The 13,580-nt window shown below is 46.6% G+C and overlaps 1 protein-coding gene across 10 annotated transcripts in view; it reads left to right on the top strand.

Annotated features, from left to right (window-relative positions):
* Positions 1–13,300, top strand: part of MUC13 (mucin 13, cell surface associated) — a 114,186-nt gene extending 100,886 nt beyond the window's left edge. For all 10 annotated transcript variants that reach the window (XM_029605262.1, XM_029605260.1, XM_029605255.1 and 7 more), the window contains 2 exons: positions 10,234–10,432; positions 13,067–13,300. In XM_029605262.1, the coding sequence (XP_029461122.1) occupies positions 10,234–10,432; positions 13,067–13,117 (250 nt within the window). In that variant the 3' untranslated portion in view covers positions 13,118–13,300. The remainder of the gene's footprint in view (positions 1–10,233; positions 10,433–13,066) is intronic.
* The last annotated feature ends 280 nt before the right edge of the window (positions 13,301–13,580 follow it).

Here is a 13,580-nt window from a genome sequence, read left to right as displayed (position 1 = left end):
GTAGTTCTCCGAACTCACCCATCTTTTTTACCGAAGGTGATTTCCTCCTTTCATATCAACCAAACCATTGAACTTCCTACATTTTTTCCCTCACCCCATTCATGTGATAGGGAAAAGCAACTTCACACCTTGGACTGTAAACGAGTGTTACAGTGTTACCTGTCTAGAACTCAGGCTGTTTCCAGACCCTCACAGTTATTCCTCTCCTACGATCCGAAAGCACCGGGTCTACCGGTTTCCAAAAGAACAATTTCCAGTTGGATTGTCCAATGTATTCAATACTGTTATAAGACTCATGAATTCCCTTTGTCTTCTACACCTACCGCCCACCAAGTACGAGCTTGGTCTACTTCTTGGGCACATCTCAGTAGTGTCCAGCCTGCAGACATTTGCAAAGCGGCCACATGGACATCACTGCATACCTTTACTTCACACTATTGCCTCGATCAACAAACCTCACAAGATGCTAAGGTTGGCCGAGCAGTGTTGAACTCTTTATCATCTGATTTTACAGTGACTGCCACATCGTCCGAATCACGTACTGCAATAGCAGACGACTAACGTGATTCATGCTTTGGACTCCCATGACAGCATGGCTAATTCAGCCCTGCTATCGACGGGAAAAGCAAGTTTGCTTACCGTAAACGGTGTTTCCGTAGATAGCAGGATGAATTAGCCATGCTGACCCGCCCTCCTCCCTGGCAGTCACTACGTCTTGGACGTTACAGCTTAATTACAGACTGAGGTGATTCTGTTGTTCCTGCGCGGGAAACCACGCGCAGCCGCAGAGGGACCAAAAGTCTAATCTCTGCTTTATCAAGCTCCGCCTTCTGGGCCTGACGGACAGATCCCATGACAGCATGGCTAATTCATCCTGCTATCTACGGAAACACCGTTTACGGTAAGCAAACTTGCTTTCCTTTACCATCCACTATGACACCTTGTGGCTGTTCTCTGTAATTGCAAGCCTCAGTAATTTTTTACCAAAACATTCAAAACTTTATCGACCATTTACAAAATCCCTGAAAGAAGTCAAAGGCCTCTCCCACACAAACTCTTTTTTGTAGGCCATACTCCAATGACAAAGGGACCACTTGGTGGGTGGGAGGGGGCTGTCACAGTAAAACATTATACGCGTTCTTCTCAGCCTGCACAAACCAACCTGATCTTTCAGTACAGAAGATCTTTCAGTACAGAAGATCGGGCTGCATTTTATTAAATCTCTTTTTATTGTGTAACCCCCTATCCCCAGGTGAGGACTGCACTCCAATGGGGGCCATAAAAGAGTTTATAAGTTCTTTGGGGCAGGAATCCAGGCTAATTCTCCAAACTCCCCTCCCAGGGTGTAGGCTTTTTTTGACTGGAGGATGAAAGGAGTCCTCTCGGTTCCCAGTAGGGGGTGACTAACTCTCCTTCTGGAATCCCCTGGATTTAGGGAAGTTCTGATACTCTGTGTTCTGTGCGCCGGGTGCCACAGAAATCAAAAGAAGCCACTGTGCAGGTGTCCAGATAAATCTTTACTGTTGCAAATAGTTGTAAGATGGCACAATGTTGATCCACAGCACCACTAGCTATGTTCTTTACAGGATTTTCCTCAGTCTGGGCAAGAATTATGTGTTACCACTGTCCAGGGAATTACTGCCCTCCAGGGTTTTGTAAAAAAATAGAGACCCAGGTGGGCAGGGTGTCCTTTGGATGGGAAGAACAGCCCTTCAAGTTGCCCAGCATACTAAGCTGCTGCACAGAGAGTTAAAAAGTCTCTTTCCCCAGGGAAACCAGATGGGTGTCCTTTAAATGTTACTCTTTGCCTTTACTCACTGTTCGGTGATTCAAACTTTCCTAGTTCATATGCAGTCCTTAGCCCTTGTTCCTTGAAGCCCTGATGGGAGGGATCCCTTGGAGCAGGAAGGCAGGGCAGTCAGAACCTCCAACCTGGATCTTGAAATTAGGCTTACAAAACTGGAGATAACTGCGGGGTGGCTCACAACAGGTCCTTGACACCCCCTTCCTCAATGAGGCAATGGGGGGCAGGTCTTCCCTAACCTGCCCAGACCCAGGGTTCTCTGTGCCCTGAGCCTAGGAGCTGTACAGGCTCCAGTGAGGCCCCTACACTCAAAAAAGTAATAGTCCAACAAGTGCACTCAGAGGGATCTCCCACCAGACAGGTTGTGCACTGGCTGGGAAGAAACCCTCCTGACCCTGGCCAGGGCTACCAACCAGGGCTTGCTTGGCTAAAACTGGCTGGGCCTGTAAAATAACAAAAAGCTAAGCTCTTCTCTATCTCTGCACACTGTTCTAAGCTCAAAGGACTGCCTCCCAGGCTGTAGCAAGGGCATGGGTATATACTGTTAGCAATCGGCTGGCCATTCCAGAGCCCACAAAAAGAGGGGATACCCAAATGGCTCCTCCCATTATCCATCCTACTCTACCTAATTGGAAATGCACTAACCCAGGGCTTACTGGTAACCCAAGAAGAGCCCGGGTTACAATTGCAATAATAACAATAAAAAAATAAATAATAAAACAAAAATAAAATAATAAATAAATAGCAATATCAGCATAATGTGGTTGAAAATAAACATCAGTTATAGCCTCTGTATACAAATACAAGAATTGATCGTAACTTTAGTTTTTAAGTTTTATCCCCACCCTTTACTCCTACCTTCATCGCCCACCATAGTCTCCATAAAAATTCTATAATCCCAGTGCGTAATTGAAATCTACCTTTTGCTTAGAACACAAATATCTTTAAATTCTCAAGGAGATGAGCAAATCACTCCTTAACCTTATACCCAAAGACAGCATAAATGTGTTCCTTTCTTTCTTCGGTTGTTTAATTGCTGATACTTTTTCCAGATGCATTAATATATGAATTTGAATTCTCCAATTGCTAACTCAGAAGAGTCTTTCTCCAGTCATTGGATTAATACATAATATATTGCGATCACCCAAGTTTTCCTGAAGAATTAAGCTATTTTAAATGAAGGTGCGCAAGTTTCCAGCCCCATGTAGGAAATGTTCCCTAGAATGCCTTTTTTTTTTTTTTTTTTTTTATTGTGGCCAATTCTATGACTGTTTTCATCTTCACCACCTCCTCCGGAAGGGCATTCCAGCCACCCACCACCCTCTCCATGAAGAAATATTTCCTGGCATTGGTTCTGAGTCATCCCTCCTGGAATTTCATTTTGTGATCTCTAATTCTACTGATTTCTTTCCAACAAAAAAGGTTTGAAATTCATGCATCATTAAAACCTTTCAGGAGATCACGTGATGTGGTGAGTGAGGTCGGTCGCAGACTCCCTCGCTCCGGGCGGCGCATCTCTTACCCACCTCCATTTGCCTGCAAAAATCCTGCTGAATCGCTGTTTTCTCCTATATGAGTGCGGAGCATATGTCGATTACAAATTTTATGTCCAAATCGCCATCTGTGATGCCTCCGAAAGTGGCGAAACGGGACAAAGAAAAATCGAGAGGGCCGGAGCCCAAAATGGCGGCCGCGTCCCCAGAGGCAACGGCGCATTTACGACAGCAGGCTGCCCCTTCACTCCCTCCGACCACGGCCGAAATAAAAGAGGTCGTCGGTGCCGTGTTGGATGCAAAATTGGCTGGGATCTCGGCGCAACTTACTTCGTTGCAGGAAGCCTTTACAGATTACGCACCTCGACTCTCCCAGGTGGAGGAGCGGACCTCGACTCTCGAAGATGAGGTAACCGCTTTGCAGGGGAAGGTGTCTAGCATGGAAAAAGCCTTACAGGACCACGAAGAGAAGATGGAAGATCTGGAAAACCGGGCAAGAAGATCAAATATCCGGTTTATAGGGCTCCCGGAAACGGTGGAAGATCAGCTTTTGCGGCCCACACTGTTAAAATGGCTGCCGGACGTCCTAGGCCTCCCTGATCTAACGGATACACTGGAATTTGAGAGAGTTCATAGAATTGGTGCTAAAGGACAGGACCAAAACCGCCCGCGCACCGTGATTGCCAAGGTTCTTAATTTTCACCACAAGCACCTTATTCTGCAGGCAGCCCGGAAGCAGGGGGCACTGCTTTTTCAAGGGAAGGAAATTCGTTTGGCGCCAGATTATTCAGTAAAGGTGGCGGCCATGCGGAGAGCCTATAGCCCTATTTGTAGTCAGCTTATTGAAAAGGATATTCGCTTCACCGTACAATTTCCAGCGAAACTTCGTATAAATCATGGAGGGAAATGGACTACTTATGAGTCGGCAGAAGCGGCGAAGGGGGCCCTAGACTTCCTTCTTAAATAAGATCTTAGGCAGGATTGGAAGTCCTTCTTTTCATGTCAAATATAATGGTGGTGGGTGAGAGCTCTGAGCCCTCTGTTCACATTTAAATGATCTCCTTACATGACTCGTTGAGTCTGGGTTTGTTGGGGTTTGGTTTGCTGTTTTGGGGGGTGGGGGGGGGGAGGGAGGGATAATGCTGGTATTGCTGCCTTTATATGTCTGATGTATGTGTCTGGTATGTACTTAGAGGGTGAGATTGCTGGGATGTTTTTTTTGCTCAGGGTGCGGGTGTGTAAGCTTGAGAGTGGGCTAGGCTGGGGGCCTGCTCTCCCTTTTCTTTTCTGTGACCCCTTGACTTGGCAATGTTCACTGCCTCACAGCTAGATGGGGAATAAATACCGTCTAATTTCTTGGAATGTAAATGGGTTGGGGTCCCCAATCAAGAGGAAAAAGGTATTCCAACACTTACAGCGCCTGAAAGTCAATATAGCCTGCATTCAGGAAACCCATCAGAACGCAGTAGAAAGCGCGAAGCTATGTAGGGAATGGGCCTCAGCTTGTTACTACTCTGCTGCCCAGGGGAAGAAGGGGGGCGTAGCGGTTTTAATACATAAGAATACACCCTTTACCCTTACTAGCGAATTTAAGGACGATGCGGGTCGATACCTCATTCTTACTGGCTATTTGGCTGGGCAACCTATTACTATTTGTAATATATATGCCCCAAACCATCCAGACCCTTCTTTTGTTACTTGTATCGTTAATCTGCTTTTCACTAATATACAAGGGGAATTGTTTCTTGCTGGGGATTTTAATGGTATTTCTGACCCTGAGTTAGATAAATCACGTCTGCCCCCCAGTTATAATTTTGCCTCTGACGTAAGGGTACCCACCTTTTGCAAGCAATTAGGCCTTTTGGATATATGGCGTGTACTGCACCCTGATCTGAGGGAGTATACTCACGTATCTAAGGCCCACGGCACTCTGTCTCGGATTGACTACATTCTCCTTTCAGAATCCCTGTTTGCTAGGGTGGAAGGAGCGGAGATTGGGGAAATTGTAGTGGCAGACCACGCGCCCATATGGGTGGAGTTTTGGCTCTCGGACCTTGGTAGGCCGCCGAGAATTTGGCGGTTTCCTGGGAATCTGAATGAAGATAAATTCTTCCATCAGTATTTACGGAAAAAGTGGGAAGAGTATGTGGAAAATAATCACCCCCATAGGGAGGACCCAGTACTATTCTGGGAGACCAGTAAAGTAGTTCTCAGAGGGGACATCATAGCCTATTCCATAGCTCAGAGGAAACGATTAAATGCAGATATTCTCAGACTTGAAGCTCAGCTTTCTCTGGCGAAGAAGGCGTTGGCGGACTCTCCCTCCCCTCAGCACAGAGAATCTTACAGGGCATGCTTGGCGGCCGTGAATAGCCATTTGCATTTGAGAGCACAGAGATCTCTAAAATTTTCTGAGCATCATTTTTTCAGATATGGGGGAAAATCTGGGAAACTGTTGGCTCGATTAGTCGCTATCCGCAGGAAAAAAACCTTTATTGGTGGCCTTAAAACATCAGGGGGTCAGTTGGTTACCAAAAGTCCGGAAATCTGTGAAGTCTTACGCCAATTTTACGAAACTTTGTATAAAGAAGACAGACTGGGAGGGCTGGCGGAGGAAGAGGAGTTTTTTCAGAACCTTCATTTACCACAGGTTTCCGCAGAACAACGTTCCCTTCTCAGTCGCCCTATTACGGCGGGGGAGCTTAACGGCGTTATAAAAACCAGTAAAACTCGTAAATCCCCAGGGCCCGATGGTTTAACGACAGAATATTATAAGATTTTGGGTCCCTGTCTCTTAGGCCCTCTGACTGCTTTCTTTAACTGTGCTTGGGAGCAGCGCCAATTTCCTCCTCATTTCACTGATGCCCACATAGTGGTGTTACCCAAACCTGGGAAAGACCCCTTACAAGCTGCTTCCTTCCGCCCCATATCCTTACTAAACTGCGACCTTAAGCTCTATGCAAGAATACTTGCTCTGCGCATGAATACCATCCTACCCCAGATAATATCCAGCAATCAGGCAGGGTTTGTTAGCGGCAGGAACGCTGGGGCTCATGTTATTAGGTTAATTTCTGCGATTGAAGCAGCTCATAGCTCCCATACTGAATCTCTGGTAGTAGGCTTTGACTCGGAAAAAGCCTTTGACCGAGTGTCGTGGGAATATATGTTCTCCGTTATGCACCGTTTTGGGTTCCCCCCCACCTTTATTCAGGCTATTTCTATATTGTATTTAAATCCAGTCTCCTATATCAGGGCCAATGATATGCTCTCACAGGCAGTTCCTATTCGGAGGGGAGTCCGTCAGGGCTGCCCCCTATCCCCAGTTCTGTATATTTTGGCTTTGGACCCACTGTTGCGGAGGCTAGTAGAATCTCCGTCTATTCAAGGGTTTATGTACAAGCAAGGCCAATTTAAGATTGCAGCTTTTGCAGACGACATGCTTGTCTTTCTGACAAACCCTGTGGTCTCCTTACCATTAGTATTAAAAATCCAAAATGAGTTTGGGCGGTTTGCAGGGCTTAAAATCAACGTTGATAAGTCTGAGGCTCTTGATGTCCTTGGTACCCTGCAGTTAAGTTGGCCTGGTAGCTTTCCGTTGCGATGGGTCCAATCAGCTCTTAAATACTTAGGGGTTTATGTACCGGCTAAGCCTTGTCACCTTTATGACTTAAATATCACTCCTCTCAAGCGGAAAATGCTCCACCGTCTGGACTTGTGGAAGGCTTTACCGCTATCTGTATCTGGGAAAATCCTGTTGTTACAAATGATGGAGATTTCTAGGTGGTTGTACTTGTTTCACATGCTTCCTGTATGGCTCAAAAAAGCGGATATTTTGGAAATCAACAAGGGGATTAGCCGATTCTTGTGGAGTGGCAAACGAGCTCGAATCCCCTTAAAGACTTTAATGCTGTCTAAACTGGAAGGCGGACTTAACTGTCCTGATCTGGAACGATATAACCAAGCCAGCCTCCTTCAACACGTACGGGATTGGACCCTGGGTACAGCGTTTCACTCTCCTATGGATTTATACCATCACTGGTTGGCACCGTTTGCGCCAGGGGCAGTACTACATCTTGACGATTGCTCTCTGCCTACTTACATTGCTAGTAGTGTGGTCATTCGTCCATTTCGCCAGATGTGGCGTCTCCTTTGTCGCATATTCTCTTTGCAAATGTCCTCTACCGCATACCTGCCTATCCGAGGATACTCAAAATTCTCCCCCGGAATGACGCAACCACTGTTTAAAGTATGGGCTGACAAAGGTGTGAAATATATGATCCAACTTATTCAGGAGAACACTAGCCCACCTCAGCTTCTTAGCTTTCAGGAACTGCAAGATAGATATCACCTCCCAACGGTTGGTTTCTATGGTTACCTACAACTGAGACATTTTCTAATGGAGGAACTTCAGGCCAATCCTTCCTTTGCTCTCTGTCAGAAACTGGGTGTCTTCCTTTTGGGAGAGGACGGCAAAAGGCAGAAGTGTTCCCAATATTATTTGGCTTTGCGGCAATCAGCTGGTCTCTCAGTCCTGCAAGGTGTAGCGTGCAAGTGGAACCGCTTGCTTCCCACGGAGGTAACGGCAAGGGACATAAAAAGCTGCTTTCAGAAAATTCCTGCTCTAGTCGAAAATGTACCCTTGCGGGAGAAGCAGTATAAGTTTTTACATCAGGCGTACTATTCCCAGCTTCAGGTCTTCCATATGGGAATTACTTCTGACCGCCAATGCATGCGTTGCAGCTACCATACCCCCGATTTCTACCATGGGGTCTGGTCATGTCCTGTGGTACAGGGGTTGTGGAAGTCTCTACAGGGTTTGGCGAAGAAGATGTGGGGCCGGACAATCCCCTTAGCCCCTGCACTGTGGCTTTTGGGTGTGATGGGCTTGGCAAGAGCTGATCTCACCATTCGTCAACTTCATCTACTCGACAAATTCTCTCTTATGGCTAAAGCTACTATCTTAGCTCAATGGACAGAGCAGACACCGCAATTTGTACACATTTGGAAAACCAAAATACTCGGGCTCTTGCACATGGAATTATTGACGGCGAAAACAAAGTCTGTCAAGAAATATGCTGGTACTTGGACTTTATGGATGGACTATATTGCCCTACTTCCAGCAGACGCCACCAATCTTCTTCCCAGCAAGCCTAAGGATGCCTGACTACTGGTTTACTGGACCTCTGCTTGTGATCTGTTATTAGGCAGCCTACCTGGTTTAATTGAATCGTCATGCTCCTATGAGTACAGGCCAGAACAGTCCTGTCTTTTGTTTTACACTCATTGGGATGTCAGACCTGCTAAACATTGTTATTCCTATTATTTTGCAATACCAGTTGGGGGGGTGGGGGGAGGGGACACAAATTAGGGGGGGATTCCCCTTGCCGGGCGGAAAAACCTGCTTGCATGCTTGAATTCTAGAGATATAATATACGCCTGTTGGGGTTTCCCTGCCGGGGAAAAATGTGCAGTATGTACTGGTGGTTACACCCATTCTGGCATTATCTCGTAAGGTGGTGCAAGCATGTGTTTATGTTCTCTCATTTTGTATGTCTAGTTTGCATCCATAGAATTCAGTTCCATCTGTTTGGAGTCTATAGTTGTCCACGGACCCTCTGTTGGGGGGGTGAATACAGTGTATGCTATACAATGTATGCTATTGGATTGGTTTCTGAATATTGTTTTTCCCTTTTCTGCCTGAATGTGGGCACGGTTCGATGTATTACTGCTATTAATAAAGATTATTTACACAAAAAAAAAAAAACCTTTCAGGTATCTGAAGGACTGTATCACATCTCCCCTGCTCCTCCCCTCCTCCAGGGTATACATATTTAGGTCCTTCAAACTCTCCTCATAAGTCATTCGATGGAGACTTCCCACTATTTTGGTTGGCCTTCTCTGTTCTGCCTCCATCCTGTCTCTGTCCCTTTTGAGATACGGGCTCCAGAACTGAACACAGTACTCCAGGTGAGGCCTCACCAAGGAGCTGTACAAGGGGATTATCACTCCATTTTCTTACTGGTTATTCCTCTCTCTATGCAGCTCAGCATTCTTCTGGCTTTAGCTATTGCCTTGTCACATTGCATTGACATCTTCAGGTCACCAGACACTATCGCCCCAAGGTCCCTCTCCCAGTCCGTGCACATCTGTCTTTCACACACCCCTCCCACCCCACCCCCATCACATAAATCTCTGATTACCGCATCCCAGGTGAATGACTCTGCACTTCTTGCCATTGAATCTTAGCTGCCAAATCATCGACCACTCTTCAAGCTTTGTTAAATCATTTTAGGGTCAGGGCAGGGGCAGAGAAAGAGAGGATGATAGCGAGAAAGGGAGGGCTAGAGAGAGAGAGAATGGGGGTATGGAGGTAAGGAGTGAGAGAGAGAGAGAATGGAGGTAAGGAGTGAGAGAGAGAGAGAGAATGGGGTATGGAGGTAAGGAGAGAGAGAGAGAGAATGGGGGTATGGAGGTAAGGAGAGAGAGAGAGAGACCAGTGTGGAGCTTGGTTGAACTGGGCTCTCCCCCTGCCCCCCAACTAAAAAGGCATTCTGCTTCCCCTGCCCAAGAATGGGTCTGGTCCTCAAGGGCTGCAAACAAGACTGTGGTTTTTTTATTCAGAATATTTCTAATTCATATGCAAGAGATATATTTGCATATAGTTGTGGCATTGCATGCAAATATCTCATCCATATTCAGTAAGGATAGCCGGAAAACCTGACTGCTTTGAGCACCACTAACCCTGTAGCAGGGTCCACTTAGCTGTCTTGTCCAACTCTGAGGTTTTTGACTAAAGACGTCTTTGGGTAATATTAATCAGCCGTCGCTTGGATCAGCCCTCAAGATACAGAAACTGGAAGGATGATGTCAGGATGCCGCTGACCCTTCTGGGCAGTCTAGGATTTTTAAAGAGGGTTCCATGTTTTTGCGTTTTAGATCAAACCGAAGCAAATCGGATAGGAGGCAGCTGATAAGTAATGAAGAGCCGTTGGATCTTGCCAATCCCGGGGGACCGTTTCTCTTTCCCAAAGTCCAAGCAAGGAGTGGATGGGTGGAGAACAAACCATCCTCGAACCCCTATGAAAGAGAGGAGAGGTATACGAGTCCCGAGCCTGAGCGAGACTACAATAACGAGGTAGGTGCTGTCCTTTACATATATCCTCAGAGGGCAGCCAAAGGTAATTTTAAAAGTCCAGACATCCTGTGAAAACCAGCAGGGAGGCTCCAGGCACCGCAGCGGCGCATCCTCTGGGCTTCCCCCCCTCCCCCCCAAACCCTGGAACTGGGTAGCGGGCCGCGCCGCACACCAGTTTCCCCCCCCAAAAGCGAGGCATGTAACAGGCCCACCTGAGAATTAACCACAACCGTACAGCGTGGTACGCAGCCGGGATTAAAGGAAAACTCACATTTTTCTCTCAGCATTTTGTCTCCTTGCCGGACCTCCCCGCACATTTATGAAATCGTATTTATAATCTCAAAACACGCCAACAAGTAGGTCTGTGTCGCTGAAAGCAGGGAGGTGACTTTCAAGCCTATTTGGGGTATTGCATTTGTGTGGGTAAAGAGATGAACCAAGATTTACCCTGGTATTTCATAAACTCTGCAGCGGGCAGTTTTCTACCTATTTTATAAACTTAAGCATGTACATTTTACACACAAAATAAAAGAAAATAACATGCAGGCATAAAAACCCTGGTTTGCAGACAGAAGCAGGATTATTTTAAAATGTACAAGCCTGCTCGAAATCACCAGTTTGCCAGTACCTCTGCCAGTTCATCGAGACCCTCCTAGTATTTCACCCAGACCTCCGATTTCAGTTCCCAAGTCAATAAGTGTGTTGAAAAGTACGCGAATAAACTGGCGAATGCATTCACATAAATGTCTTATAAAAGAGCAACTTCCGCACATACCTCTTCGACCCACCCTACAGCCCCTCTACACCACCCCTTTTTTTTTTGCGTGGGTAAATGTGCGTGTGAAACTCAAAATACTTTCAGTGCTTAGGAAATGCCATGTATGCAAATGCAAGCTACTTGCGCATCTAAATGCACATTTTTTACCCGTGACCTCTTTGAAATCTTACCCAGGAGGCTCCAGCTCCCAGCAGACGGTTACAAACTGGGGGATATAATTGTGTTCCTGTTGTGCCATAACCCGCAAAACATGTTGGGAGGGAAACAATTGCCCACTGTCGCTGCAGTTACCTGGAGTATAGTTCCCTGTTAAAATCAGGAGCATTCTGACCCCTTTTACACTGATTTAATTTGCAATACCAGGAGTTTCCACAGCATCAGGTTTATTGCTTCCGTATTTTATTTTCAGTATTTCTACCTGGCACCCTGCCCAGGTCACCTTGCAAGCACCACAGAAAGGGACCAGCGAGTTAACAAAAGAGCAGCACTGTCATATATGAGAAAAGAAAAGAGGGTGGAGAAAATAGGATTTCAGGACCTGGGTAAAGTGGTCTTTAAACTGCAGCAGAAGTGACTTAAGAACATAAGATTTCCCATACTGGGTCAGACCATCAAGCCCACTATCCTGTTTCCAACAGTGGCCCATCCAGCTCCTAAGTACCTGGCAGGATCCCAAGGGGTAAATAAAATTTAGCATGGGACCGTTTTGGATATTAGGAGGTAATTTATTCCAGTGATAGAAGCCCCACAAGTGGGAGGATCCTGCTTAGTGTATCCGTGCCAGGGATACATAGAAGTATGCAAGACTGGGATTGAAAGCAGGTCCGGATTATTAATTGAAATTCTTGTCTATGTGTCTGTCTCTGTTTGATTTTATCTTTATAGCACTGCTTATGTCCAGTAGCAGTATAGAAATGTTAAGGAGTAGTAGCAGGATTTACCCTATGGCACCAAATCGTGAAGGCGCCATCCAAGTCTGACGCGGGCACAGACCCAGAACTGGAAGCAAACCCGCAGGGATGCAGATGGTGCCGCCCCTGCCTCTCCTGCCCTCTGGCCCGGCCCACGGGCAGCAATGGAAAGAGGTTGGAGCACGGCCTCGGAGCCGGTGCGTGCTCACAGGCCCTGCAAGCAGCCCTACGCCTCGCTTGGGTTTCCTTAGTAACCGGAAGCCCGTGAGGAGGAAGAGGCGGGGCCTACGAGCCCATGCCGTCTCACAGGGCCCCACTCTAACGTCTTTCCATGGCTGCCCGCGGGCCGGGCTGGAGGAGATGAGGAGGGTACACAGAAGAGGACACCCCCCCCCCCACCCTGATTGAAGAGGACGTAAGCAGAGCAACACTGAACGAGGATGAAAAAATAAGGAAGGAGCAGCCCGGGAATGCTTGTAGGAGTGAAAACCAGAAAATGGAATAGTGCTTGGGAATCTGGCAGGGCTCCCTCATATTAGAGGGCGCAGGAAGGTCCGGGTCTGGTGTTAAACAGCATGTTCGAGAACCGCAGAGGGTTAACGCTGTTTAGGCTTACGGGCCCTGATCCCTTCAGGGGTTTTCTTTTGTAAAATGAGGATGGTCGTGCGCCTGATGAAGATAGAATTCATTCCCTGAAATGTCTCATACCCATCACTTCTGACCACCTCCAGAGCAGCAGCCACAACGCAGTTGTACACCAGAAAGACAGACAATATCTTCCCCATGCTATCGATCTGTATATTAACTTCTTTTTTTTTTTTTTGCACAGTGGATCAATCAAAAGCACCGTCCTAATTTGTGGTTCTCAAATACTGATTTCGAACGTACCGTCATTTAAAAATGGTCATTGCTTCAAAACTAAAGCTTTCTTATTTTCTGTTTAAGGACCCCTGGTATGAAATGTCAAACAAATCCAGACCCCAGTCAAGGTTTTGAACAGGGGCCCTTTTCAAAGGAGGGAGACGGAGAATCTCGGCACAAGAGAAACGGGGGTGACCAAGCCGGGCCAAATCGTGAAAAACTCTGCAGCTTTTCCCCAGCCGTCTCAAGATTCTTTCTACTCCACTGCAAACACTCGACAATAAAAACGTGCATTCAAAATTGATTCAGTAGAGGGAACTACAAGTATGATGCATTTTGCTTTGTGCGTACGCTGCTGGAACCTTGCAGAAATGTGCATGCATGTGAAATTACTGGTCCGCTGATTCATGTGCAATGACGACTCTCGTTAGAAGGAAAACCCATCGGGCTATGTTAAAAACAAAATAAGGGCTCCAATGTGTCACCAGAGACAGGTACAGAGGTCTATGAATTTACAGCCCCAGGGCTTCTGACTCATCGGGGGAAAGTTTTACAAAGCTTACAGGTGGAGGGTGCAGGTTATAAGTGAATCTCAAAT

The sequence above is a fragment of the Rhinatrema bivittatum genome, chromosome 6 (genome assembly GCF_901001135.1).
Source record: "Rhinatrema bivittatum chromosome 6, aRhiBiv1.1, whole genome shotgun sequence".
NCBI classification, from domain to species: Eukaryota; Metazoa; Chordata; class Amphibia; order Gymnophiona; family Rhinatrematidae; genus Rhinatrema; species Rhinatrema bivittatum.
The sequence above is the reverse complement of the archived record's forward strand: the minus strand, read 5'-3'. Positions and strand labels throughout refer to the sequence as shown.